Genomic DNA, 24,938 nt, shown 5'->3' on the forward strand with positions numbered 1-24,938 from the left:
CACGGCAGCCCTCCTGGAGAAGCCATGTGAAGGCTGTGCCCTGAGTCCAACTTGGAACATGAGCCCCTCGGGCCCTGCACTCCAGGGCCCCACGAGGGGAGCTCAGGTCTTGGGAGGAGAGACCACAGAGATGGGGCCCCCAGCCGCCCCACCCAGATCTTGGAGCTGAAGCTACACAGTGGCCCGTCTTGCTCCCAGGAGATCAAAGTGGGAGCCCTTTATTAGAACCAGCCCAGGAAGTGCTGAAAGGGAAGCTTTCCAAGAAAGGGGACACCTGGGGCACAGCCTCCACAACATACCCACTCCTTCCCTCTCCCAAGGAAGAGACCCTCAACTTCATATGCTCAGCCTCCCCTCAGAGGCCAAGAAAGGGCATCCACATGTTCCTTCCTAAAGTATTCATTCAGCTTGTAGGCCCTTGCGCTGCCCTGAGCTGGCCCCAGAGACAGCTGCCCCTCCCTCCAGGAGATCACGGGCTAGGGGAGCAGAGCAACTACATTACACAGTGTCTGCGTTATAACAGGAAGACAGCAACTGTGGGAACAAAGGGACAGAGGAGAGGGTGGTCAGGTCCATCCTGCCAGGCCCAGGGGTTCACGGCATGGCAACATCCACTCCCAGGCCCCCTTCACCATCTGAGCATCAGTCTCAGGGTCCTTAGTGCCTTGAGGGTGGTGCATTTGACGGGCAGACAGCGAGGTGCATGGCCAGCCTCAGGCCAGGGCCCCATGCTGAGCTCTGATGAAGTTGGTCCTGAAGCGAGCCCCCACTTCTGCCTCTGCCTCCTGCAAGGCCTGCCCTCCCAAGCTGGGTCAGAACGCCTCAGCTCTAGCCCAGCTGTCAAGGGCAGAGCCCTGGGCACTGAGCAGATGCCTCCAGACCCAGCAGAAGCAGACCCTCCCTCCGGCCATTTTCCCTGGGGGATGCTGATGCACGCAGGAGTTTCCAGGAAACCACAGAGAAGATAAGGCAGTGAGGGGACAGATTCGCAGCCAGGGACGCCTGCGGCCCGGCCAGCACCTAAGCACTTCCAGCCTCGTGCTCCTGACATCAGACACACGACCAGGCTGTGCAGGCCCCCTCCAGCCCATTCATAGGGCAAATCTCCAGGAAAAATGAGGAACCACAAGACAGAATGGGTACCATCAGCTTCTTGCAGGAAGAAAAGGCCTAGCTGGGAAGCCCCAGGGAGCAGCCACACCACTGGCTGAGCGAGGAGGAAGCCCTGTCTCCCCAGCCCCTGCCCAGCCCCCAGAGGTGGGAACCGCAGCCTGAGGACTCAAGGAGACACTGAATTCAGTCCCGAGCCAGGCCCCACGCCAAACCACAGGCCCAGGACACATGGGTCAGGGGCAGGGCGCCCGGCTCAGTGCACACACTTTGGTGCCTTAGCCCGCCCTCCCCACCCGGGAACCAGCTGGGGCCCCTCCTGCTTCTCCTCTGTCTGCCCTTTCCCATCATGCCAACAATGGATTGCAGTTGAAGTCTGGGAAACAGCCTGGAGCCAGCCCCCAACACAGCCCTCCCCACCCACATTTTCAAGTGACCCAGGGAGCCGTCCATCCAGAGCCCAAAAGCACCCAGCAGCAGCAGCCCAGGCTCCTGGTCACAGCTGCCTAGGCTCCATGTGGCTGGCTCGTTGGGGGCCAGAACTGGGAGCCAGGAAGCTTCTCTGGAGAAAGGCTTTCTTGGGCATCTAGGTGGCTGCACACACGCAGGGAAAGGGAGACAGAAAGGAGAAGAGGGAGGCACGTGTAGAAGCCCAGAGCAGGCTCTTTCCAGATCAGCCACTAACACGAGCAGGCTGAAGGCAGCCGACCCCAGGGAAGAGGCAGGAGGGGCCCCTGACCGCAGGACAGAAATCATTCATGCAGCGTCTCTGGAGCTCTCTTGAGGCAAAACAAACAAGCAAGACCTTTTGTTGCATATGCCCTGCAGGGCCCTTGGGTGTGAAGGAATCTGGTCCCTGGGAAGGGGCCTCAGCTCTTCGCCTCCTTGGAACTGTAACCAGGGCCAGACAGGTCACGACCCAGAGTCCCTGCCGTGTCCTGAGGCTCATGGACATATTTGCAAGTAATCCCTGGTCATAGACACATCCAGATTCAACCAACCAAGAAGAAAAACAGAAACAACTAGAAGAGCCCTGGGAGACCCCTGGGAGCCAAGACTCTTTCTCCTCAGGAATCCAGGGCAGACGGATCCCTCCGTCCCTGGGTCTAAAGCCCTTAGGGCAGGAGACATCATCCCGGTTCCCCAGACCCCTCACTTGTTTCCCACTACACTGACAGACGGGGTCTAAGCAGACCAGTCCGGTCTCCTGGAACCTGGGCCCGGGCACAGTCAGGCCTCCAGCAGAGACCCCCCGGGGCACTCTGGTCGGCACAGGGGTCCTACCCAGGGCACCCCAAGGCCACAGGCTGCGGACTGGCAGTGGTTCCAAGAGGCGGGGCCCGGGAGGGCGGGCCCAGCTACGTACACAGCGCCGTGGTGAGCCGCTGCGGCTGGTGGTAGTGCACCATGGCCACGCACAGTGTGTTCAGGGCCACCACGCACAGCACCACCCAGTAGAAGCTCTGGGCCTTCACCAGGCGCCGGATGAAGAACCGGAACATCTTCTCCTTCCTGCGGAAGTAGGACGAGCTCTCCGTCTTCCCACTCTTGAGGCTGGCTCGGGCGAAGGGGGACCCTGCAGGAACAGGAGGCTGGCTGAGGGTGCGGGGGGCCAGTGGGCCCCAGGACACTCTCCCTCTGCCAGTGTGAGGCCTGCAGACGCACCCTCCAGGATTCGTGCCCCCCACCCCACAAGGACACTTGCCCTGGCCTGGCTCAAGGCACCAGTGTCCGTCACAGGCGCCACGTGTGTCAGAGCCACTACCAACATTGTGCTAAAGGCCCCTGTGCCCCTGGAGTGGGTCCTGGCCACACCCCTGCTTCACAAATGAGGGAACCAAGAGCCTGGGTGGTCTCCATAGCTGCTGGGCTCTGGCTGGGAGGCCTGCGCTGAAACAGGCCTCTGGTCCCCAGCGCCCCAGCCACCTTACAGGAGGGCAGTCCCCATGCTCCCAGGCCACTCTGATTCCTGGGAGGGAGTCCTGCTACTTCTGGCCCTTCCTCCCTCCGTAGCTCTGGGGCCAAGAGCCACTGATCACCTGATTTTCTAGGAGTTGTTCTGGAACACAGCCAAGCTCCTTCATTTGTGTCTGGCTGCAGACACACAGTCTGCAGACTGTGGCCCACAAAGCTCAGAAAGTCTGCCCAGGAAGCTGCTCCTCTGCCCCGACTCACCCGCCAGACCCAACTGCCCTTTCCCACTCCCATGCCCACGGCCCCGCACTGCCCCCCTGGGGGAGTGCCTTCCCCCCGGCTCCTTCTCAGCTCCAAGGTCACCCTTCTCTAGGATCCAGTAACAGGCTTCAGTGCCCCAACAATCACACCCTTGTACCAACTGCACTGCGTGGGCTCATCAGCCTGTTCTGTGCCCGAGCCCCAGATCAGACTGAGCTCTGGGGGGCAGGGTTTCCCTCTGCACCCCCAGCCCCTTGTGCCATGTGACAATTGCACGAGCAGACTTCATGGGTGCCTGGAGGTTCTGAGTGCCTCCGAGTGCTCAAATGCAGACGGCTCAACATCTGGGCTGGCTGCAGTCCCTCGGGAAGAAGCATGTGAGCGTGTTATACGATGGCGGGCGTATTTGCACAGGGGTGTGTGCGTGTGCAGACTCAAGAGCATTTTCAGGCTGGTTTCTTCTTGAATTCACTAAATGAAGATGGGCCAAGGTCTCTGGAGCAGCTACATCACACAGAGACAGTCTGCACCAGACAGAAGGTGGGTCCTGAGGAGTACCTGTCAGTCAGCCCTTGGGGGCAGGGCAGGGCCTGAATGGGGAATTCCCAGCACTCTAGACGCCACACCCACACCCCATCCACACTGTGGAAGACACTCTTCCATCACAGCCTCTGGCTGAGCCAGGACACAGCTCCCAGTCCATGACCTGACACCAGCCAATGCCGATCCTCGTGACTGGCTCATTCAACAAAACCTCTTGGCCAGCCTTGCCAAGGGCTGCAAAATGCCAAGGCCACAGCCAGACACACCCACTCCCTCCTCCAAGACAACCATGGGGCCAAGAGGGCAGACAGGGACCCAATACAGACAAGGAGAGGCCGGCACACAGGCAGAGCCCACACAGACCCGCTGGGGAACCCACACACTCAGGACCCCCAGACACTGCCTTTAGAAACAGGGTCACACACACACAGCACGCCCCAATGCTGACCACACCCCCAAAGACACACGCAGACACACGGGCGCACACCTGCGATCACACACAGGCCCGCTCTGGGAAGGCAGGTCAAGAGAACATGTGACTCAGGAAAGGCACTCTGTGCACACATGTGGCCAGTGAGACAAGCAACACACTCTCCGGGGAGACTCCCTGCTGGACACGCCCCGTGAGGCCAGCTGGCCCCGCCCAAGCAGGCCTCAGGCCTGCTATCCGCTCACACACCCGGGACCTGCTGGATCCCTGAGGACAGGCAGCACTTCCCACGAGCAGCGCCTGTGTGCTCACAGCAGCTCTTCGGTGAAAGGAAGGGTTTGCAGTAGAAGTGAAATGTGTCACAGTCAGAATCCCTGCTTTGGGTGGAAACGTGCGACGTCGGGACTTCTAGGCTTTGTACGTTTTCTAGGTTCCACTTAATCAGCACATATTCTTCATGATAAAAAGGCTTATTTCACAAAAGATGCACATCTTCAAGCTAGGGGCAGTGGAGAGTGAACTATGAGTGACAGCAGGATCAAGCCCCAGTTAGATGACACGGGGGCCTGTGCACTGCGCCCAGGCAGGGTCTCATTAGCCAACACAACGTCTACAGCAGCCTCACCTAGCACCTCCCCTCCACGACTGCCCTGAGTGGGCCACAGAGACACAGGGTAACCATGACCTGCCCCTGCCCCTGCCAGCCTACCAGGGCACAGGTCACAGATCACAGGTGACAGGCAGTGAGTGCAAGATCCCTTCCTGCTTAGCAGCTGCATTCCTTGGTATGGGAGGCAGAAGTGATGTGGACTGGACACCAGGCCTGTGGACATGAACCCTGTCCACCCAATAGGCACATGACTGGTACATCCTCGCAGCTGAAGAGTCCTCACTGGAAACAGATATGGTGTCTCATGGGGTTCTGGGGGTTAAGGAAAATCATGCAGGCTGGGCCATCAGGCCTCAACCAGCAGCCAGCATGGAGCTGGGGGGACCCAGGAGGTGCCAGGCCCTATATCCAGACCCAAGGGAAGCAGACCACCTGCAGAGCCTGAGGCCCTGAGTGCAAGGAGACCCTTGGCCCTTGGGCTCTGCTGGGGACTTGGAGCAAAGTCTACAGGGTCCCAGATATGGCACAGAGCCAAAACAACCAAAATGAAACCAAGAGAGAAAGTAAAACTCCTCCCAATCATTCAGCAGATGAAAAGAAAGAAGTTCACTCTTAAAAACCCAAACTAGGAGTCTGAAGATGCAGCAAAGCAATGTCTTAGATAAACATATACAGGAAATATAAGGAGGAAGAAATCAAAGGAAAAGGTTGAGAGACACAAAGGAGCAAAGGAAGAGGTAACACAAAGTAACAGGAATTCCAGGAGCAAAAAGAAAAAGGAAAGGAGGTTAAATAACTGAACAAATGGAACAAAACATTCCTCGAGTAGGAAGACCTGAGCTGCAGGCTGAGAGGACCCCTGGGCTTCAGACCCCAGGAAGAGGGCATTCCAGGTGGGGCCGTATCTGCAACCAGGACAATAGGAACAGGACAGTGACCCCCGCAGAGCAAGAGAGAACAACCACAGCAGCAAAAGCTCTCTTGTCATGAGAACAACAAAGGATGCCTGAGCATGTGCAAAAGCCAGTCACTCACCTACACGCCGTCCAAGCGGAAGACTAAGGACAGCAGAGCCCAGAGGGAGCAAACCCCTTGTGGGACACAGTGACTGCACAGGAGAGAACACCCACGTGGCCACTCAATGGAAAGGCCAAAGCAGGCCTATACCTATGCCTGCCCGGGGTGACCACAGGGACTAATGACACAGAGAACTAAATCCCCAAGACATTCCCACCAGGAGTGGGGAACAAGGAGGGAAATACTGCAAATACTTAGTGGGTTGAGGGTGGGGCAGAGAAATGGGAAATACAGCAATTCAGTTATGGAAATACTACATCTTGGTGGTAAAGAGGGTAGAAAAACACGAAAATAGTAAAGAAGATGTTTCTAATTCTGAGAGCAGGGGTGGAAGGTCATCATTTGTGGAACAGAAGCAGGAAGAATCGGAAATTAGCAGAGGGAAGAGCATGATGAACAGCAACCTGGTCAAAGAACAAAGCAGGAAAGATAGAGACCACAGTATCAAACATCGACACCAAATATCAAAGGAGGAGGAAGAGGAAGAAGTCACGGATGCCAACCCTCACACTAAGCAGAGACAGGCTGGACTCCCCCATTAGGAACAGAGACCATAAGACTGGGTTTAAAAAAAAAAGCAAAACCCAGCTAAATGCTGTTTGTAAGAAGAACATTTAAAATACTTAACATGATAAAGAGTTGAAAATGAAAGGAAAAGCAAAGATACCAAGCAATGCGAACTAAAACCCAAAAATAATGGTAGTAATGAAAAGTAAGATATTTGCTGTCAGACAAGAAATTGTCCAGTGGAGGAAGTAGACAGATAAAGAAGGTACTGTGTGATGATGAAACACATGATTCACAAAGAAGATGTAACAGCCATAAAAATATATAGCGGCCAAATATATAAACAGAAGCCATGAAACATACACAAGGAAGCATCAAGAAAATGCAAATCAAAACCACAAGACTCATCACCTCACACTCGTCAGGATGACTGCTTCCAGAAAGACAGAAGACCATGTTGGTGACAACGTGGAGAAACTGGACCTTTTTGCTCTGTTGATGGGAACGTAAATGGAGAACAGTACTCTGGCTCCTCAAAAGTGAAAAATAAAACTACGTGATGATCCAGCAATCCGGCTGCTGGGGAGACTATATCTATCTCTCTATCTTGGGCTTCCCAGGTGGAAGTAGTGGTAAAGAATCCACCTGCTAACGCAGGGGACATAAGAGATGAGGATTCAATCCCTAGGTCAGGAAGATCCCTTGGAGGAGGGGAAACAACCCACTCCAGTTCTCTTGCCTGGAAAATCCCTTGGACAGAGGAACCTTGCGGGCTATAGTCCACAGGGTCACAAAGAGTTGGACACGACTGAGTGGGCACAGCATGTATCTGTATCTATATCTGCATCTATACAGAGAGAGGTCTCCAAAATAACTGAAATCAGAATCTTAAAGAGATCTGAGCTCTCTCATGTTAACGACAGCACACTTCACAAAAGGTAAGACCTAGAAACAACCCAACTATCCGCTGAGAGCTGATGGATGGAGAGAATGCGGCCTGCACACAGCACAGAGTACTACTCAGCCTCAACAAAGAAGGAAGTTCGGCAATGTGTACCCACACGGATGGGCCTTGTGGATGTCATGCCAAGTGAAATGAGCTACATTCAGAAAGACAAATACTTCATGAATGATTGCACACAGATGAGGGATCTAAAATAGTGAAATTCATTAAGCCAGAGACAGGACAGGGGTGACCAGGGGCTGCTGGGTGGGGCTGGAGAGTGGACAGGAACAGGCTCCAGTGAAGCAAGGTGGACACGCTCTGCAGACCTGCTGCCCAGTGCAGTGCCCGCAGCCAACAGGAATGCAGCGTTCACTCTAAATGTAAGAGGATGGATCTCGTGATGCATTCTGATCATACACACACACGCAACTTTAAGAAAAAAATACAAAAGAAACATTAATAAAAATATAACAAATAATGAATAATAAAAAATAATAAAAAACGAAGTGGGAATGTTCCAAACACCTTTTTCAGAACTGAACAGATTTAGTAGATAAAAACACAAAGACCTAAAGAACTGGAAAACACAGTCAACAAACTTCACTTTGAGACACACATATAACCTGATAACTCTCAAAAGCAGAGCATACACAGAGCATGCTTCTGTCAATGAAGCTTTCTAAAGTCAATCATGAAGTTGGAATTTGAAAACTTCTAAATGTAGAGATTTACTGGCCACATTTCCCAATCATTATCTGATAAAATTAGACATAATAAAAAGATGGTCAAAATATTGCTGCTTATAACTCAAGCACATTCCCAGATAACCTTTGCCTCAAGAGGAAAGTAAAAAAATTGTTATCTGGAAACCAGTACAGAGGGGACATCACAGCAAAGCTCTGTGCAGAGGAAAATATGCAGCCTTAACTGCTTTTGCTGTTGAAGAAGAAAGAAAAAAGAACAAGTTACACGTTTTAAGAAGTTAGAAAAATAATAATAAAATAAATCAAAATAAAGTAGAAAGATAAACCTAATAATGACTAAAAATAACAATAATAAAAATGAAAACAAAAAATATAAGGAAATCTACAATCTGTTTGTTTTAAATGATCATTAATACACACTAAGCTTACATGACCCTAATTAAGTAATTAAAAATCAAAGATAAATATACTGACTACCAGAAAAAAGCAAAACCAAACTCGACAGAATCTACTCGGTCTCAGAGCTCTAAATACCTTCTGCAGCCTGAATGCCAGCCCCTAACACACAGAGTACCCACCTGATACCCCCACTGCATTCCCAACGTGCATCTCAAACTCAGCACAAACTCTGAACCAAATTCTAGTCATTGTCCCCCAAAATGCATGGGTTTCTGGTCCCATCCTCTTGGGCAGGGCTCCTCTGTGGTCACTCCCTGCAGAGCTGTCCTTGATGTCTCTCTCTGTCTCATCTCCACGTCCGGCTGGTCAGAAATCCTATAGGCTTGTCCTCAATATAGATCTAGAATCCAACTACTTAGTAGCCCCGCCCCCAGTGCTGGGGTCCTCACAGCAGCCCCTGACTTGGTCCTGCCTGCCCTCTCTGCATGGCGGGCAGTCTTCAGCATCCCCTGCAGCCAGATGCCACCCTCCTCTGCAAACCGCCATGGCTGGCAGAGTCCGCACTGGGCTCCAGCCCCCCTGGCGCTCTCGTTTCCTCTCCTGCTGCCCCAGCCCTCTACTCTGCTCCAGCCACACTGCCTCCTGAACTCTCCTGCCTCAGGGTCCTCTCACCTCTCTCGGGGATGCTCTACGCTCTGGTAAATTCACCTGCTCATTTCTTCAGCTTTTTACTCCAAGGCGACCTTCCCAGGGCCTGTTGTAGCCACTCTGTTTAAAATTCCTACACCCTCAGACCCTTCAAGCCCCCTCTTTCTCTACTTTTTTCCTTTTCACACCTAGCACTGGAATGGAAACTCCAAAGATGAAGGCTTCTGCACCTTGCTCAATGCTATAGCCCAATGTCTCGGGCAACTCCCAACACATCTGGGCACTTAGTATCTGTTGAGTGAATGGACCAGCAAAGAACTGAATGAAGGAGAGATGAGAAGAATACAAGAGAACTCTACATGCAGTTCTATAGAAACAAGCTTGAAAGGTGACAAAATGGAATATTTCCTAACAAAATATAACACTGGTCCATACTCTTTTCCCTGGTGGCTCAGACGGTAAAGAATCTGCCTGCAATGTGGAAGACAGAGGTTCAGTCCTTGAGTTGCGAAGATCCCCTTGAGAAGGGAATGGTTACCCACTCTAGTATTCTTGCCTGAAGAATTCCATAGACAGAGGAGTCCATGGGGTCACAAAGAGTCAGACACAACTGAGTGACTAACACATTCTTTTCATTTCTTAATTAGATGGTTTCACATTTTTATTTTACCTTTAAAGAACAGATAATTTAGGTGTTATTTAAACTATTCCAAGCTACAGGAAAAGATTTTTTTACCTCCCTAATTCATTTTACAAAATCACAATAAAAACTTTTTAAAAAAACTTTAGGTAAAATAAGAATACAGGGACCATTTAAATATTAACACTCATGATAAATTTGAAAAAAATTAAAATTCAGATCCACAATATATATTGGTCTCCTGTTAACAAACACAAATAACCCAACAGAAAAGCGTACAGAGTACATGAAAAGTCACCAACACCCAAATTCAAATGGGAAACAAACATTTAAAAAGAGCTTCAAAATCACTAGTAGTGAGTGAAATAAGAATTAAAATTGCCACAAAATACCACTGTATAATCATCAAATTCCCCTCAAACTGGGAAAAGCCAACAGTAGCTGCAACCTCCAGGCAGGACGAGAACAGAGTCGTCCCTGCGCCAGGGTGAATGTGTGGCCACAGACCCTCTGGACGGCAGCGTGGCGGCAGCCCCGGAAGGTGCCAGCGCACCCTCACTGCAGCAGCCCTGCTGCTGGGACCCAGCCCACGGGGGCAACAGCTCTGCCGAGGAAGGACAGATGTTTAAGCAACTGCTTACAGGACAGTGGGCACCACACCATGGACGCTATGAACACCATACAGAAGCAAATTCTAATTAGACCAGTTGATCAGGGTGGGGGGTGTTCCAAGAGGCACTGATGAGAAAATTTTGTATGAAACTATTTCTGTAGTATGAAAAGACGCCAAAAGTCTACAGTATGTATGTGTGCATCTGTGTGTGGAGGGGTGGGGTGTGGTATGAGTGTTATCTGAGATGAGCGTCTCGAAACAGGAAGGATAAACCCCAAACTATTGACATGGGCTCTCCGAGGACAGAGAATGGGAAGTATAAATAGATAAACAAGTACACAAATGACTTATTAGAGAGCTCAGTCTTACAAATGTAACAATATAACAGGAAGCAGCTCCTTCAACTCAAGTCCACTCAGGACTGCTGGAGAGCAAGGAGGTGCAGCCTGGACCTGACTTGGTGCCTGTAATGCAAAGCTGTCATTGCCAAGTGCACCCCCTCCCCATGCTGCCAAAGGTGGAGGCCCAGGGCCAAGTCCTCCTTGGCCACAGAATGCACAGCCTCAGGGCATTCAGTGGGAAAGGCCCAGGCACTTCAGGTGCTAGGCTTCTCGTACCAGGCTAAGAGGAAGGGAACTAAAAAGATGAAAGAACCAGGTTTCCCTTTCACTCTTTAAGAAGCAGGGGATGAAGCCACGGCCTCAGAGGCAGCAGACCCAAGGAATATGGAAGATGCACAGAGCTTACAAGAGAGATATAAGAAGCTTTAAGTCCCCACAGCAGTGACACACACAGTCCACAGCCTCGGGGTGCGCCAGAGGTCTCCAGTCCACACAGGACAGCAGAGTCAAGAACACCTGGGAGCCAGCAGTGTGCTGAACTGAAGGAGCAAGGGGCACGAGCAAAGTAGAATTTCTAGGAGCCGTGCACGCAGCCCACCTCAAGGCCTGGCCCCAGGAAGACATCTCTGCACTGGGTGCTGGGTGTGTCAGACACACCAACCTGGGGCTGACCAACTGGCTGACTGACTTGGGGGTGGGGGAGGTGGGGGAGGAAGGGAAGGCGGGAAGCCAGGGCGGCGGGGAGGGAGCAGGTGCGCACTCCGCACAGCACACTCCCACAGACTCACCCACGGCACAGAGGTCTGCAAAGCGGTCCTCTCCCTCCTCCGCGTGGATCAGGTCGTTCCGGCTCTTCTTGGTGGCTGCTCTCTTCAACACTGCTTTAAACAAAGGGTGGGCAGGCGGCATGAGTGCAACCCGGCTGGGCAACCTGCCTCAGGGCTGGGCTGTCTCTCAGTTGCCCACTCCCTAATCTTCAGGAACGAGCAGCCTTTCCAGATCCCCTCTCCTGAAGCCAAGGCTGGCAGCAGGAAGGACAAGGCCTGGCCCCCATGGTCCCTCTTGGTCCTCAGATCAAAAGGGACAAGGGATTTTGAGGTTCTGCTTGTCCTTCTCTCCATGATGATGTCCGTGGGGAAGGCCTGGCTGCCATGCAGACCATGAAACTTCCAAGTGGGGGCAAGGCCAGGGCTGTAGCCAGCTGCCCCGGGTGCCCGCACTCCAAGGCCAGGCGAGACAGGAGAGATGAGCTCAAGGCCGCAGAGGAACCCACGAGACCTGCTCAGGCCCCAGGTGTGGGCCCCGCGAGACCATGGCAGGCGTGGCACCCTGTCTGGTCCTGTCCTGAGCAGTGGGCATAAAGACGGCAGCCTTCTTTCCTGCCGCTGGGGCTGTGCTCGCCCCTGTCCCTGCTCTGGGGCCCCACGTGGCACTAGAGGTCTTCCATGGCAAGCTGGGGTCAGCATCGTCCTGAGCCCTGGGGACAGACACAGCTTGGTTTAAACCCACAGCCTTCTAGAAGCAGTGTGGTCCCAACAGAACTTTCTAGGATGATTTGAAACGAGCCGAGGAAGACTAAGGGGCTGGATTTTCACTTCTGTTTCATTGAAACAGGGGCATCTGCAAACTCACTGCAGTCATGAGTCTGCTGCCATGCTGGACAACACGGCTCTCAGGCTGTGCTGTGAGCACAGGCTCCTGAGACCCTGGGCTGAGCCCACTACTGGCTACACCCTCTCTGGTCATGGCCCACAGCTCCTAAGGAGGATCCGGCTAACCTCCACATGCTGCTGACCCACACAGAGCCTGCCTCCGAAAGGCAGGCACCCAGAAGAGCAGAAGGCCTCATGCATTACACGCAAGCGCACACACGTGCCATGGCCCACTGGCCCCCAAAGCCCTGAGACCAGGCAAGGAATGCTGACAGCAGCCACCTACCATCCAGAGGGGACTTCTCCTCCGCGTTCTTGTCCTCCTCGGCCAGCATGACCTCCTCTGCGAGCGAGACACAGCCTCAGGCCAGAGCCCTCCCGTGCCCACCCCTGACTAGGGCTCATCCCCCAGAAAAACAGCAGAACGGAGGCGAGGCCCTGCCTGCTTGGCCTTCCCACTTTCAGAAGCCATGGGCCATGGTTGAGCTCATCCCACTGAGTCAGAGCCCTTGGTGTGTCCCACAGACAGAGCGCCATGAAGAGGGCCTGGCTTGCACCCCCCTCACGTGGCCCTCCTGCAAGCAGCCCCCACCCCAGCAGAGCGCGCTCCTGGAGGGCCCTGGTGGGGGGTGCAGGGAGCCAGCAGAGCGCAGGCCAGGAGCACCACACAGCCCTGTCCTCACCGGCCTTGAAGATCCACTCCAGGTACCCGTTGAGCTCCCGCTCGATCTGCTGCTGCCGGCGGAGTTTCAGAAAGGCCCGGCGGTTCTCCACCCGCTCACGCTCCTTGGCAAACTCTCTGTGATGGGCAAAGCCAGGGCAGGAGGCAGATCAGGTGGGTACAAGCTCATCTACAGGCCCCACCTGTACAGCCAGAGGCACCAGGAACCAGGAAGAGGCCGGGACAGGGGCAGCGGGCCACGGGCCACCCCTCCCGGCGGCTCCCACCACCCTGGCCTCTGCCCACCTGAGCATTTACAAGGCCCAGGCAAACGCTCCCACCTTGGGCCCCTGCAGTACACAGGGACCGCTCCCCAGTGCCCCGAGAGGGGCTCCACCACCCCCTGGCCTAGAGCAGGTTTGGGCGCACACCCTCTGCGTGCAGGACCCCGTCCTCTGGACAGAGACAGGCAGAGAGCTTATGGACAAGAACCCTCCATAGGACTTTCACCTTTTTTCTTCGGCTGGTTCAGACCCGCAGCCATGCTAGCAGGAGGGACAGGGAGGAACCAGACCATCTCAGGGCGGCCAGAGGCAGGGAGACAGTCTAGCGTCACGAGGTCCCTCTGCCGCCGGGGCCTCAGCACCTGCCCCACCTCAGCTGAGCTTCTAGGCACAAAGGGCCAGAAGGAAGCCCTGCACACACACCCCCACACACATACCACACGCGCACACACCTCGGCTCAGGTGCCCGAAGTGCAAGCAGGCATGCTCCCGGGGCAAAAGAGCAGGCCTGTTCTCCCTCAGGAGCAGCAGCTTCCGGGCTCGACAGAGGGGCGGGCCCGGCAGGCCGGGCCCCTCTCACAGCCCTGGCGAGGGAGAGCTCGGCTCTGACCAGGATGGACCCCGAGCCTGAGGCCACTGTCTACCAGGGCCTGAGCCACCTCAGCCCTGGCCGTGAGAGGGGATGGCTCCCTCCTGGATGCCTCACCCCACCCGAGTCCTGACTAGAGAGATGCAGGGCCCCTCATGGTTTCCCCACCAGGCCAGCCCCTTGGCCACACCTGAGTGCAGAGGCCTGAGGGCAGGATGGGGTGAGACCACCCTGCCTGGGTGGCCTGAGGGTCTTCAGCAGAAACTCCTGCAGTGACTGACCCAGCTGCTGGGCAGCCACTGCCTGGGGGCAGCTGTGAGCCTCCCCTCCCCAGGCTTCTGCCCCTCCAGGAGGAAGGACTGAGAGAGGAATGGCCCATTCTGCTTCTCTGGGCACTGAGAGGGTGAGAGCCCGAGGTGTGGACAGGAGCAAGGCTGAACCACCTCCAAGCTGGCCCCTCCAGCAGCCCTCATCCAGCCGTGGCAGAGTCACACGTGTGGTGATCACCACCCTAAGCGGCCATGCAGTCTCCCACCTTTCTGGGGCTGGAGGAGAAGCCTGCGCCCAGCTGAGACCGATTAGGAAAACCAGCACCCACAGGTGGGGGAAGGGCTGAGAAACACAAAGTTCGCGGGCCGCCCTCAGGCTCCACTGGCAATCCCGTTCCTCCTCCCATCCTCAGAGCAACCCTGAGCAGGGCCCACTCGTGTCCTGCCAGCCTCCCCACCTCCTCACAAGCCTGGCGGCTCCAGCTCTGAGCTCCCTGCATCGCAGGCCCCACACTGTCTGTGCCTGCACTCCAGCAGTTCTCTGAAGACACGACCCTCCTCCCTCCTTGCCAAGCTGGTCCCCCTGCGTCTCAGTGGAGCTGCCCCTTCCCCAGATCCTCCTCTGAGCCCAGGCCTCCCTTGGCTTCCCCATCCCAGCTCAGACTGCAGCCTCCACCTGATGGGGAGCTCCCACCATCCCCGGGGCTGCTCCGGGCGGAGAGGCTCAGAAAGGCACGCTAGTGACAATCAGAGCCTCACAGGAGGGAGCAAGGCAGGAGCACATGTCAAAGCCAAGCAGAGCGCGGGGCCCAGACGCTGCCCTCTCAGTGGCGGCACCTTCTCAGATGATAGGACAGCTGCCCACTGGGTCCCCCAGGCTCTCCCCAGCCTACCTCAGGCCAGGGGAATGGCAACATTCCCCCCCAGCTTTACAGGGATCTGATGCCCAGGTGGGGGCATGGTGGCAGGCCAAGCCAGATGCCCTCTAACTGTCCACACAGCCTCCTCAGCCCCGGAGAAGGGTGGAAGCCCCAGACACCAGCCCCAGTGGTTTCCTGAAGCCAACGGCACTTCTCCAGCCTCAGCCGCATGTAGGCCAGGAGGGCACGGTGGGCCACAGGTTGCTGCACCTCTCTCCCAGGGAGGGTCAGAGCCCCTTTCTCCAGGAGGGACCCTTGTCCTGAACCCTCACTTGTCCTGTCCTTGAGGTCAGCAGGGACAGGGGCCCAGAGAGGAGGGTAAGCCAGGGGTCAGGGCTGCTCCATCCTTTCTCCAGTTTCACAGCAGAGGGCTCTCTGGCCCCCAGGGCTGCTCCTGCAGAAACCCCACCATGAATCCAGGTAAGAGGCAGCAGCAGCCCCTCCCAACTCAAAGGTCGGGGTGAAGGCCAAGAGCTAGACGTAAGGAAGCCAGGGGAGAGGTCAGATGGCAGCCCAAGGGCAGACTGGCTAGAACTCAGGGCTCTAGGAGCGGCCACCCCAGGGCCAGGCCCCGCCTCCCCTATACCACACAGGCCATGTCCAATCCCATCACCCAGCCCTAGCCTGCAAACTCAGAGGCGCATGCAGCCGCAAGCCCCTTACCCTGAGAGCACGCCCAGCACCAGGTTGAGCATGAAGAAGGAACCGATGATAATCAAGGGCAGGAAGTAGAGCCAGTTCCAGGTGTTGCCGGCCGCATCATTGGTCTGGAAGCAAGAGCAGATGAGCAGGACGGTGGGCAGGACAGTGCCTCGGCCTTCTCATACACCAGCAGTGTCCAGGTACGGGTGGCGCCAGACAGGAAACCCAAACCACACCTGCCTGCCCTTGCCCCCTCTAGGACTGGGGCCCCGCAGGACCAAAGAGCTCCGTACTCCTGACCTGCCCAGCAGCGCCGAGAAGCCAAGGGCTTCACCTCCCGCTACCCCACCTGGACACTGCCCCTGCGCTCCCCAGGCTGCTGGGCACACCAGGCAGCTTCAGGGACAGTCCTCCTTCGTGAAGCCCGTGGACCCCAGGGTCCAAGTCTGATCTGTCTCCTGCCACTCCCCAGCACAGCGCAGGGAGCCTGGGTCACACCCCGTCAACAAGCAAGCATCTCGCTGCTACCGTCCCCAGGGAGAAGCTGAGCCTGACAGAACCCCGCCCTCAGGCCGGGTCTAAATAACCTGATGCAGGGGGGCTCCCCCCAAGCCTTCTGACTCTAGAGCACAGCCCACAAAGGGATAAGGCCCTCTCCATCCAATTCTTTTCCACTGTTGTTTTGTTTTCAGGGGCCCCTGTAGGCCCCTGACTGGGGGACACCTCTTTCTCCACACGAATTTGCTGCTAGAAGTGAACCAAGGGGCGTGGGCATTGTAGGCAGGCAACCACCGGGCCCCTCTGCTCCTCCGTTCAGAGGCGGCTCACGAGCCAAGGGCCAGGCCTGAGCAGGACAGAGGCAAAAGGACGTCCTTGCCCTGCCCCGAGGCCGGGCTGACATCTAGGCACTGCTGCTGGGGCTCCTGCCCTCCAGTGTCCGCCAGCCCAGACAGAACTGTGGACTCCACCCCTGCAAGTCCTGAGCCCCTCCTGCCTGCCTGCCGCTTGTGGCTTCTGATTCCTGGACATTGATTCCAGGCTGGTCGCCAAGAACCCCAGGCCTTGACCAAAAGAGACACTCAGACATCTGACTTTGCTTGCTGCCCCTGTTCCCTGACCAACCTCTGCCAGCTTCAAACAGAACTCCAACCTATCGGCTACAATGACCGCCAAAGCCGCCAGCCTCCCCAAAGGGCACCCTCAAAACCAGCTTCCTTCTGGGAAGAAGGAGAGCTGTGCGCCGCCTCGGCTCCTCCTACCCACTCGGTCAGGGGTTTGGCTCCACGACGTCCCACTAATGGACCATTTCCACCGGTAGCCAGAGTACCCTAGTTTCATCTTAAGAAACAAACAAGGACTTGCACTTCTGGGAAGATGAAGCAGACATTCTCTTCCGTATTTCTCCCACTGAGTACAATTAATAACCTGAACATTATATCTAGAGCAAATATCCATTTCACAGAAGACTCTAAAAAGTGGAGAAAAGAAAGCAGATCAGCTGGAACCTCTGTACACACGATGAGTTCTTGTGTTTCTGTTTTGTTTTTCCCTCATATATCCCAGACCTGGGGCTCTTAAAACCTACAACCTGGAAATGCCAAGAGACACAGACAAAAATTACAGCAACAAAAACCAGTGTGCTCTCTCTCTGTCTCTCTCTCTCTCTCTAACCAAAGGGCCAGGAAGGGGGCCACCTAGTAAGACAGACAATAACTGTGCTATTCCAGACAAACAGGGCAGAAAGTACATGACGACACCTCCACCCTGGTCAGTAAAGGCCAAGGAGGAGCTAGACAACCCCCTCCCCAGACCGTAATGAGGTAAGCAACCTCCCAACACCCCTAAACCACGGACATGCCAGAGAAAGACAAGCAGGGAGGTGGACATCCTCCCAAGGCGCCCATCCCACCCTACCTCTGTGATATCAGCGGGGACCACAGCAAGAGCCTGGACTTCCACCCCCAGGTGGCAGCAATGAGACACACTTCCCGCTCCCTGCTGAGGTGCTGCTGCCAGAGGGGCCCTAGGGGAAAGTCAGACTCTCACCGTCACCCAGTGACGAGGCCACACACACCCCACCCACATAATGTGCACAGACCACGTGGAGAGCAGGAGCGAGGCACACCTAACCTTCCCAACCAGGGAAGCACCCTAGAGGTACAGTGGGAGCCAGAATCACCACTGCACCAGGCAGAACGAAAACACCCCACAATGTGTCAGCGGAGGCCAGGTAGGGAGACCAGCCTTCTATGCCCACCTTGCAGTAGCAAGGCAGCAACCCCTGCTTCTCTTGGCAGAAGTCAGAGGAGGTCAGCTAAAACAGGATTTACATAAGATCCAGGGTCTTAGAACACAATGCCAGCAATGTTCAGCTTTCAATTGACACTCATTTGCCAAAACAAGAACCAGGAAGAGACAAACTGAATTAAAAAAAAAAAAAAAAAAAAGAATAGATGCTGTGTAATAAAGAATAAAGAGCACACAAAACAATTAGATGCTGTAATTTTATGTGTCAACTTGACTGGGCCATGGGGTGTCCAGATGTTTAGCCAAACATTCTGGATGGTTCTCCAAGTGTGTTTTTGGATGAAATTAACATTTTCATTAATAAAGCAGATAGTTCTCCATAATGTGGTGGGCCTCATCCAATCAATTCAAGGACATAATAGAACAAAAAACTGACCCTCTTTGAAGTAAGAGAAGATTCTCCAGAAGAGAATGCAGACGTTATCTGCACCATTGGCACTGTTGGGCCTCCAGCTGCTTCAGACTGGAGCTGCACCACACGTTCTCCTGGGCTGTGAGCCTGCCAGCCAAAGCTCACTGCACACGTGGACCTGGCAACCTTCCTGATCACATGGGCCAGTTCCTAACAATAGAGACCTTTCTTTCTCTCTGTCTCACACACACACATACACACGTATGTCTTGTCTGTTTTATTTCTCTGGAGAACCCCCAGAGATCACTAACACTAAGATGACAGAGATGACAGATATCTGACAAAGATTTTAAAGCAGCCATTGTAAAAATATTTCAAAGGGTAATTGTATGCACATTTGAAACACATGAAAAAAATAGAAAGTCTCAACAAAGAAATAATATCATCAAATAAATAAAAGATACAATGAACAATCAAATGGAAAATTTAGAACTGAAAAATACAATAATCAAAATTAAAATCTCAGTGGAAAGGCATAACAATAAAGACAATAAAGGAAAGAATTAACAGATGGTAAAAAAGAAGAAGAGAAATTACTCAATATAAAAAGAGAAATAGACTTTAAAAAATCAAACAAGAAAGATCAGAGCAGAGCCTCAATAACCTGTGTGGCAATGACGAAACATTTGACATTCATTTATCAGAGTAGAAGAGCACAGGAGAAAGAAGAGAAAGCTGAACAGTACTCAAAGAAATAATAGCTCAAAAAATCCCCATATTTGGCAATAGACATAAACCAACAGATTCAAGAAGCTGAGTTAATACCAGACAGAATAAACCCAAAGAGATCCACAAGATATCTCATTGTCAAACCAAGAAAAGCACAGATTAAAAATCTTCAAAGTGGCAAGAGAAAAATGGCACCTTACTTATGGGGGAAAACAATTCAGAAGATTCCTCATCACTGACTACTGAGGCCAGAATGAAGTCACACACTACTTTTCAGGTGCTCAGAGAGAGAAACCTTCAACAAACACCTGCACCCATCAAATATATACTTTAGGAATGAAGGGAACATCAAAACATTCTCTTAATAAAAGCAGGGTAAGTGGGAGAATTTGTCGCCAGCATATCTACCCTAAGAGAATGACTAGTGAAAATCTCTAAGCAGAAAGGAATGATTTAAAAAGGAATTCTTGACCATTAAGAAGGAAGAAAAAACAATGAAAAGAGTAAAAATAAGGGTGGTGGTGGTGGTGGTTTAGTCGCTAAGTCATGTCCGACTCTTGCGATTCCATGGCCAAAGGAACCTGGCAGGCAGGCTACAGTCCATGAGATTCTCCAGGCAAGAATACTGGAATGGGTTGCCATTTTCTTCTCCAGGGGATCTTCATAACCCAGGAATCGAACCTGGGTCTCCTGCACTATAGGCAGATTCTTTACCAACTGAGCAACAAGGGAAGCCCAAAATTAAGGGTAGATGGATTTTATTCATCCTTTTGAGTTTCCTAAATTATGTTTTGACAGTGGAAGCAAAAATTGTAGCACACTATGATGTGGTTATAAATATATGCAGAGGAAATGTTTAAGATAATTGTATTATAAATAGGGGAGGATAAAGAAATAAAAAGAAGATAAGGGATATACAAGTCACTTGAACTGATACTATTATGACACCAGTAGATTAGAGTAAGATATAGAGCAACTACTAAAAGAGCAGAGATACACTCAAAAACAGCTAGATAGATGAAAATTGAATTTTTTTCCAAGAAGGCAGGAAAAAGAAAACAAACAAAAAGCCAAAACAAACAGCAAACAAAAAATAAGCAAATAAAATGGCAGATGTGAGCTTTAACATATCAATAATTGCATTATATGTTAAGTGTCTGGATATACAAATTAAAAGACAAAGATTAGCTACTGAATTTAAAAACATGACCCAACTATGTTTTGTCTACAAGAAACTCATTTCAAATATAGCAATTTAGGCAGGTAGCTCAGCTGGTAAAGAATTCACCTGCAATGCAGGAGACACCAGTTCAATTCCTGGGTCAGGAAGATCCTCTGGAGAAGAGATAGGCTATCCACTCCAGGGTTCTTGGACTTCCCTGGTAGCTCAGATGGTAAAGAATCTGCCTATAATGCAGGAGAGCGAACCTGGGTTTGATCCCTGGGTTGGGAAGATCCCCTGGAGAAGGGAATAGCTACCCACTCTAGCATTCTGGCCTGGAGAATTCCATGGACAGAGGAGCCTGGCAGGCTACAAACCAGGGGGTCGCAAAGAGTCGGACATGACTGAGCGACTTTCACATGATAGATAGGCAGGCTGAAAGGGAGACATGGAAAAAGAAACATCATATAAACATGTATCAAATGGAAACTGTAGTGGCTAGAATAATATAAGATAAAGCAGACATTAGAACAAAAAATTTCTCCAGAGACACAGGAACATATACACGCTTCCCCACAATCTGAAAGCAGTGCAGTCCTGTGAAGCTTTCCTAAGCCAGGATGGTGTAAAGCCAAGAACAACCAGTCACCACAGGATACACGTGCTGCCAGACAGAGGAAAGTAAACAGGGGACAGACGCTCCCAGACACCACGGAGTTGTGGCCTGCCTGACGCCGAGGAGCTAGCGCGGCGCCCAGGGCTGAGCTGGGCAGTGCCACTCCTGCTGCTTGGGGGGCACGCTGCCACTAGAGTAGTTTCCTGCAAAACAAACGCTGAACACTATTTTCTCTTTTCACCTTGTTTCATAAAAGCATAAATCCTCCACGGCTTTCTTTTGGTTAGTGGGAACAAGTACTAATGTAGGTATTTCATAAAAGTGAAGTGGTATTAGGAGAACTTTCAAAAATTGGGGGATATATTAGAATGATAAAATGGTCAATTCATCAAGAAGACATAGCGATTCTAAAGGTGAACACGCCTAACAAATGAACTATAACACACGTGAAGCTAAAACTGACAGAACTGAAAGGAGAAACAGACAAACGCATAATTACAGTTGAAAACTTCAACACCTCTCTCTCAAAAATTGATAAGGCAACTAGACAGAAAATCAGCAAGGATATAAAAGAACTCACCATCAACCAACAGGATTTAATTGACATTTATACACACAGTTCACAATAACATGTTACAAACATTCTTTTCAAGTATACCCGACACATATATGAAGATAGACCATATCCTGAGCCATAAAACAAGTCTCAATAAATTTAAAAGAATTGAAAATTTTTTCAAATTTAGTATATTCTCTAACCCTAATAAAATCAAACAAGAGACAAATAACAGAAAGATGATAGGAAACTCTCCAAGCACAAAGTAAACAAACAATTCTAAATAATGTATGTATCAAAGAAGAATCCTCAAGGAAATTTTAAAATATTGAACTGAATGAGAATGAAAATATAAGACATCAAATTTGAATGACATGGCTAAAGCAATTGTAAGAAGGAATTTATATTACTAAATACTTTACGAAAGAAGGAAAAGTCTCAAATCAGTAATCTAGGCTTCCACCTGAAACATTTAGAAAAGGAAGTACAAAACAAGCCCAATCAAGTAGAAGAAAGTAAACAGCAAAGATAAAAACAGAAATCAACGAAGTTGAAAATACAAACAATAGAGAAAATCAATTTTTGAAAAAGTTTGCTCTTAGAAAACACAGTCAAATTGACATACCTCTGGCAATACTGACCAAGAAAAAGAGAAGATATAAATTATCAATATCAATAATGAAACAGGGTACCGCACTACAGACCCAAGAAACATTAAAAGGATAATTAAAGAATACTACAGACAACTCTCAATGCATTAGACAACATGGATGAAATAGATTAATTTTTCCAAAAACACAAATTACTGCAACCCACCCAATATAAAATATAGTCCAATAACTATTAAAGAAAGTGATGATTTTAAAACTTCCCCTACAAAAGGACAGACATATTGATCAATGAAATAGAATTGATGATCTAGAAATAAACCTTTATATGTATGATGTAAATTTTTTTAAAATAAATATGCCAAGGCAATTCAGTGGGGAAAGTATACTCTTTCCAACAAATGGTGCTGGGACAAGTGGCTATCCACAGACAAAAAAATAAAATTGGATCCTACCACACAGCAAAAATGAAGTCAAAATGGATCATAGACCTAAATATATGAGCCAAAACTAGAAAATACAGGAGTAAATTTTCATGACTTTGGATTAGGTAAAGGATTCTTAGATATGACACCAAAACTGCAAAGAATAACAGGAAAATTGGACTTCATCAAAATAAAAATCTTTTTTACTTCAAATAACACCATCAGAATAGTGAAAAGATACCTCATAAAGTGTGAGAAAATACTTGCAAATCATCTGAAATATCTGGTAAGGGTCTAGTGTTCATAATGTATAAAGAAATCTTACAGGTCAATAATAAAATGACAAATAACCTAATCTTTAACCGGACAAAGGATCTGAACACATATTTCTCCAAAGAAGATATAAAATGGTATTATAATCATGTAAAAGATGCTCAACATCATAAGTCATTAAGAAAATACAAATCAAAGCTAAAATGAAACCACTTCACTTCATGGTTGGCTGGTTAAATTTGCAAATGGATTTTACTAGGATGATTAAAATTTAAAAGAAAGACAAGCGTTGGTGATGTGTGTGTGTGTGCTCAGCCACGCAATCATGTCTGACTCTTTGCAGCCCCACCAGGCCCCTCTGCCTATGGCATTTTCCAGGCAAGAGTACCGGAGTGGGGTGTCATTTCCTACCCCAAGGGATCTTCCCAAACCAGGGATCGAACCTCCTGCACTGACAGGTGGATCCTTCACTACCAGTGCCACCCGGGAAGCCCAAAGCTCGGTGAGGACGTGGAGAGTGTGGGACATTCGTACACTCCTGGTGGGGATGTAAAATGCTGCAACCACTGTGGAAACCAATTTGGCAGTTCTTCAAAAGGTTAAATACGGAGTTACCATGTGACCCAGAAAATTCCACTCCTTGGTGTACATGTAAGAGAAATGAAAACACATTCCACACAAAAATTTGTAAACAAATGTCCATAGCAGCATTATTCATAATGTAAAACAGTGGAAACAACCCCAAAATGTCCAACTGATGAAATATAAACAAAAGATGGTACATCCACACAATGGAATCATCTTTGATAATAAAAGCGATGAAATACTGATACTTGCTATAACATGGAGGGACCTTAAAAACACAAAATTCCACATCCTGTAGGAGTCCATTTGTATGAAATGTCTGGAATAGACTAATATAAAGAGACAGAATATATTAGTGTTTGCCAGAGGCTAGGGGAATGGAGGAATGGGAAGTGACTATGAATAGATACAGAGTTTCTTTTTTAGTTGATGAAAATCTTCAAAAATTAGTAATGATACTGGTTGCACAATCTTGTGAATATACAAAATGCACTGAACCATTCACCACTTTGATGGATTTCATAGTAGTTGAATAAAAATAAAATCATTATTTAAAAAAATAAAAATAAATCTCTAGGCTCAGAAGCTCCAATACTTTGGCCACCTGATGTGAATAGCTGATTCATTGGAAAAGACCCTGATGCTGGAAAAGATTGAAGGCAGAAGGAGAAGAGGGAGACAAAGGATGAGATGGCTGGATGGCATCACCAATGCAATGGATATGAACTTGGGCAAACTCTGGAAGATGGTGAGGGCCAGAGAAACCCGGCATGCAGCAGTCCATGGGGGTGGGAAGAGTCGGACTCAACTAGGTGACTGAACAACAGGCCCAGATTACAGAATTCTATCAACCATTTTTTTTCTTTCTGCAATCTTTTTTTTAATATTTTATTGTTAACTGTAGGATAATTATAATATTGTGATGGTTTTTGCCATACAGCAATAAGAAACAGCCGTAGGTATACATACGCGCCCTCCCTCTTACACCCCAACCTCCGCCCTCCCCCTCCCAACCTTCTAGGTCATCATAAAGCATCATCTTTGGGTTCCCCGTGTCATACAGCACACTCCTGCTGGCTGTCTATTTTATATATGATTTTTAAAAATTAACACCACTTATATGCAATCTCTTCTAGGAAAATAGAACAGGAAGAATTACTTCCCAATTGATTTTATAAAACTTGTATTATCCTTATTTTTTTTTTAAAAACAGACAAAAATAGAAGAAAGAAAGAAAGAAAAGTAAGTATGATCAAAAGTCATCATCAATATAGATGCAGGAAATGATGTGACAGACAAGGGCTTAATCTCCAAAATATACAAACAGCTCAACAATATTGTTGAGCTCAACAATAAAAAAACAAACAGCCTAGTCAAAAATGGACAAAAGATCTTAGTAGACATTTCTCCAAGGAGGATATACAGATGGCCAGTAGGCACATGAAAAGAAACTCATCATCACTAATTATTAGAGAAATGCAAATCAAAACTGCAATGAGGTGCCACCTCACACCAGTCAGAATGGCCATCACTGAAAAGTCTACAAATAACAAATGTTGGAGAGG

General features: G+C 50.3%; 1 protein-coding gene across 2 annotated transcripts in view; it reads right to left on the reverse strand.

Annotated features, from left to right (window-relative positions):
- Window positions 1–24,938, reverse strand: part of CACNA1B (calcium voltage-gated channel subunit alpha1 B) — a 216,504-nt gene that overhangs the window by 127,891 nt on the left and 63,675 nt on the right. For both annotated transcript variants that reach the window (XM_065917065.1, XM_065917067.1), the window contains exons 7-11: window positions 15,782–15,885; window positions 13,079–13,194; window positions 12,682–12,738; window positions 11,532–11,621; window positions 2,477–2,686 (exon numbers count right to left, since the gene is read on the reverse strand). In XM_065917065.1, the coding sequence (XP_065773137.1) occupies window positions 2,477–2,686; window positions 11,532–11,621; window positions 12,682–12,738; window positions 13,079–13,194; window positions 15,782–15,885 (577 nt within the window). The remainder of the gene's footprint in view (window positions 1–2,476; window positions 2,687–11,531; window positions 11,622–12,681; window positions 12,739–13,078; window positions 13,195–15,781; window positions 15,886–24,938) is intronic.

The sequence above is a fragment of the Muntiacus reevesi genome, unplaced genomic scaffold (genome assembly GCF_963930625.1).
Source record: "Muntiacus reevesi unplaced genomic scaffold, mMunRee1.1 SCAFFOLD_98, whole genome shotgun sequence".
Lineage (NCBI taxonomy): Eukaryota > Metazoa > Chordata > Mammalia > Artiodactyla > Cervidae > Muntiacus > Muntiacus reevesi.